Raw genomic sequence first — 5,000 nt, forward strand, 5'->3', positions numbered from 1 at the left:
CGCGTCCGGTTTTAGACACCTCGTAACAAGTCGGTATGATGTGTACGTTCACGGGAGGAACTGCGCGAGGGAACGCAAACGGGAATCAAAAAAGCTGGACGTGGAGATTATAAGTTTAACAAACACAACTTCAAAGTGCCTCGAGGCGAACACTGCTGTTTTCCGGGTGTTTGATGTGTTACCGGGCAACTGTAACGTAACCGGGACTTCAACTCTTTATATCTCCAAAGGGATGCTGTTCACTTCCGCCCCTCTGTGTTTCACTCGCGACTCATTGCTCGAGTTTACGCTGCGCTGCGAAAGAGCGGCGCATAGCAGTGGTTTCGCGCATGCGCATTGGCGCGTAGGCCGCGGCCCTTTCACGCAAGCGCACCTGAGGAAGCTACTGCAGCAGGCCGCGGGTTCGAACTCGGGTCTGCTGAGCCGAAGGAAGAGGAACGTCAACAATAACCCTCAGTTCCAGCCTCCCATGTATCAGGTGTCCGTTGCGGAGAATCAACCAGCTGGGACTTTTGTTGTGGTTTTAAAAGCATTTGACCCCGATGAGGGTGAAGCTGGTAGGCTGGAATATTTCTTAGAGGCACTGTTTGATAGTCGTTCCAACCATCTCTTCACTGTCGACTCGTCAAGCGGTGTCGTTTCCACTGTGGAGATACTAGATAGAGAAACTAAGGACACGCATGTTTTTAGGGTCACGGCGGTTGATCATGGAACGCCACGACGTACGGCAATGGCCACTCTTACCGTAACGGTTAGCGATACGAACGATCACGACCCTGTATTTGAGCAGCTGGATTATAAAGAAAGCGTACGTGAAAATCTGGAGATTGGTTACGAGGCTCTAACTGTGCGTGCCACAGATGGCGACGCTCCCGTTAACGGAAACATCCTTTATCATTTGCTGAACAACAACAACGGGACTAACGATGTTTTTGAGATCGATTCCCGGTCTGGCGTTATTCGCACACGAGGACCAATCGACCGCGAAACGGTCGAATCCTACATGCTTCTAGTCGAAGCCAACGACCAAGGACGGGATCCCGGCCCCCGAAGCGCAACGGCGACTGTCCACATCGTTGTGGAGGACGATAACGACAACGCGCCACAGTTCAGCGAGAAACGCTACGTCGTTAAGGTTCCTGAAGACCTGACGCCTAACACCGAAATCCTGCAGGTGACGGCGACAGATCAAGACCGCGGGAACAACGCCGTTGTCCATTTTAGCATAATGAGCGGCAACACAAGGGGCCAGTTTTACATCGACGCCCAAACGGGAAAATTAGATTTGGTGAGTCAGCTGGATTATGAGATTAATAAAGAGTACACGCTTCGCATTCGAGCGCAAGATGGCGGTCGCCCGCCGCTCTCCAACATCAGCGGCCTCGTCACAGTGCAAGTACTGGACGTTAACGACAACGCTCCAATATTCGTAAGCACTCCATTCCAAGCTACGGTGCTAGAGAACGTTCCCATTGGATATTCCGTCATTCATATTCAAGCCGTAGACGCCGATGCTGGAGATAATTCGCGTTTGGAATATCGTCTCACAGAGATCATGCCCAACTTCCCGTTCGCCATCAACAACAGCACCGGCTGGATCGTCGTAGCATCGGAATTGGACAGAGAAAGCGTAGACTTTTATAACTTCGGAGTGGAAGCGCGAGACAACGGAACGCCGGCCATGTCCTCATCGGCTAGCATTAGCATGACGATTCTAGACGTCAACGACAACAACCCTGAGTTCACGCAAAAGGCCTACTACATGCGCCTAAACGAGGACGCGTCCGTAGGAACGAGCGTCATCACCGTGTCTGCCGTCGATCAGGATATTAACAGCGTTGTTACGTATCAGATCTCGAGTGGGAATACAAGAAACCGATTTTCCATCACTAGCCAGAGCGGCGGAGGCCTGATTACGCTCGCGCTACCGTTGGACTATAAACTGGAAAGACAGTATGTCCTTACTGTAACGGCGTCTGACGGCACGCGCTTCGACACCGCTAAGGTTTACGTTAACGTAACGGACGCTAACACGCACAGGCCAGTTTTCCAGAGTTCGCATTACACGGTCAACATCAACGAAGACCGGCCTGTCGGGACGACCGTAGTGATGATTAGCGCGACGGACGAGGACACGGGCGAGAACGCTCGAATCACGTACTTCATGGATGACAGCATCCCGCAGTTTAACATCGACTCAGATAGTGGCGCGGTAACCACGCAGATGGAGCTGGACTACGAAGATCAAGTTTCCTACACGCTCGCAATTACAGCTCGAGACAACGGCATCCCGCAGAAATCTGACACCACTTACTTGGAGATCCTGGTGAACGACGTTAACGACAACTCGCCCGTGTTCCTTCGTGACCGCTACTTGGGATCAGTCATGGAGGACATTCCCACATTTACTAGCGTCCTGCAGGTGTCCGCGACTGACCGAGACTCGGGGCTCAACGGACGTGTCTTTTACACGTTCCAAGGCGGAGAAGACGGAGACGGCGACTTCATCATCGAGTCCACTTCTGGGATCGTACGAACCCTGCAACGCCTTGACCGAGAAAACACGCCCATTTATAACCTCCAAGCCTTTGCGGTGGATAAAGGTGTTCCGGCGCTCAAGACACCAGTTGATATCCAGGTGACCGTTTTAGATGTAAACGACAACCCGCCTGTGTTCGAGAAAGACGAGTTTGATATCTTCGTAGAGGAGAACAGTCCCATCGGACTCATGGTGGCCCACATATCTGCGTCAGACCCAGACGAAGGCAGCAATGCGCAAATCATGTACCAAATCGTCGAAGGCAACATCCCTGAGGTCTTCCAACTGGATATCTTCTCCGGCGAACTCACCGCTCTGACCGACCTCGACTACGAGACGCGTTCAGAGTATATCATCGTAGTTCAAGCCACGTCTGCACCTCTGGTCAGTAGAGCCACGGTCCACATCAAACTCATCGACAAGAACGACAACGTCCCCATCCTCAAGAACTTCCAGATTATATTTAACAACTACGTAACCGATAAGACCAACAGCTTCCCGTCGGGCGTGATCGGCTGGATCCCGGCTCACGACCCGGACATCTCTGATCAGCTCCACTACAGCTTCCAGGCTGGAAACGAGCTCAATTTGGTGATTCTGAACCAGAGCACCGGAGAGATCCGACTCAGCCGAGCCCTGGACAACAACAGACCGCTGGAGGCATCCATGAAGATCTCCGTCTCGGGTAAGAACAAGTTTCAGACCTTTAGGGCTGCAAAAACGATTATTCGCGATTAATCGATTCAAAATAAAAGTTTGTTTACATTTATATATGTGTGTACTGTGTATATTTATTATGTATATATAAATACACACACACATATATATATATATATATATATTTAAAAATTGTAAGTATTTGTATGTAAACACTTGTATATAATTTATATTATATATAGATATAAATATTTTACATATAAATCTAACATATTTTTCCTTAATATATACATGCATGTGTGTGTATTTATAATATATACATAATAAATATACACAGTACACACACATATAGTATGTAAAAAAAAAAACAATTGAATCGATTAATCGCAACTAATCGTTTTGCAGCCCTACAGATATTTCAATTAATGGTCGACCGATATTAGTTTTTTGACAGCCGATGCTGATATCTTAGAGAGCAGGGTGGCCGATATAAAACTGATATATATCATTTTTATTTATTCTAATTAATATTTAAGAAATTTGAAAATGATAAATGTGTAAATTAAACACTTTATGACAACTATGCTGCAAAAAATTATTTTCGTACTTAGTTTTTTGTCTTGTTTTTTAGTATAAATATCTAAACATTCTTGAACGAAGATGCATTTACTTGGCAGATAAAATGATTTAAGATTTTAAGTCTTGTTTTCTAAAATAAATGATAAAAGTTTTTGTTAGTTTTTGCTTAAAACAAACAAAAATATCTGCCAATGGGGTAAGAAAAATTATTTTTATTTAAAGGCTAAACAAGAGAATTTTTCTTACCTCATTGGCAGATATTTTTGCAAAAACTAACAAAATTTTGATCTTTTTTTTTTTTGAAAACTAGACTTAAAATCTTTAAATCATTTTAAGTAAGTTCATCTTGATATATATAAAATATAAAAGCAATCGTTATAATACTTTTTTTGTATAGCTTTTAATTACTATCTGATTATTAGACAGACTTCTATTCCTATTAGAAATAACTGTTAAACTGTGACAGCAAACAATGAAGAGAGAGAGTGTGAGCGCTGTGTGCTGCCGTTCGCAGCGCCATCAAAATAAAAGGCCCGCCTCGAACACATCGGCCAACAGAAAAACTCATCGGCCGATGCGATATTTGAAAAAATGTCAAATATCGACCTTGGCAATATATCGGTTGACCACTAGTTTCAATGTGCATGTTTTGTAGGACTGAGCACTTGCGTGACATCTGTGCATTTGTGGCTCGGCGGTGATATATAATACATGACCTTTGCTCCGACATGCAGTGGCTCGATATTAATAAATGAGCGAGTGAATGCGCTGAGGGATATGGATGTTGGTTTAGTAGATCTGTCTCCATTTGCTTCAGGTTATTTGACATTGAAGTAGATCCAGTGTAGTGCACATTAATGGTTAGACATGAATGCGTAGCGGTCGGTCTTCACGTGATCGCGTGACTGTGGTCGCCGGAGAAACATGCTCGGCTGCATTTATATGATTTTAGTTCGTTCTGACAGAAAAAATGCATTTCAAGCCAATTGATATGATACAAAACAGCAGGACTAGATCTGTTTTGTAGAGCTTTATTGGTGCTGACAGAAACGCTCACTCAGTCAGTGATCTTTTTTTTTTTTTTTTCTCGGGCTCAATAGTCTGCAAGACATAAAAACATCAACAAATGTTCAGATTTAGAACTGATGCAGTCGATACACTGGCCCTCAGTGGCCCCGGGCATCAAGACATCCTCATTGTTGAGCCCTGCTTTACATGCAGTTCA

At 45.2% G+C, this 5,000-nt stretch overlaps 1 protein-coding gene across 1 annotated transcript in view; it reads left to right on the forward strand.

Annotated features, from left to right (window-relative positions):
- Window positions 1-5,000, forward strand: part of LOC306867900 (cadherin EGF LAG seven-pass G-type receptor 2-like) — a gene marked incomplete at its 3' end in the record, with an annotated part of 59,707 nt that overhangs the window by 299 nt on the left and 54,408 nt on the right. The window contains exon 1 of the mRNA XM_079413845.1: window positions 1-3,224. This exon is cut by the window's left edge and continues 299 nt beyond it. Coding sequence (XP_079269971.1) covers window positions 1-3,224 — 3,224 coding nt within the window. The remainder of the gene's footprint in view (window positions 3,225-5,000) is intronic.

This window comes from Barbus barbus, assembly GCF_936440315.1.
Source record: "Barbus barbus genome assembly, chromosome: 49".
Classification (NCBI taxonomy): domain Eukaryota; kingdom Metazoa; phylum Chordata; class Actinopteri; order Cypriniformes; family Cyprinidae; genus Barbus; species Barbus barbus.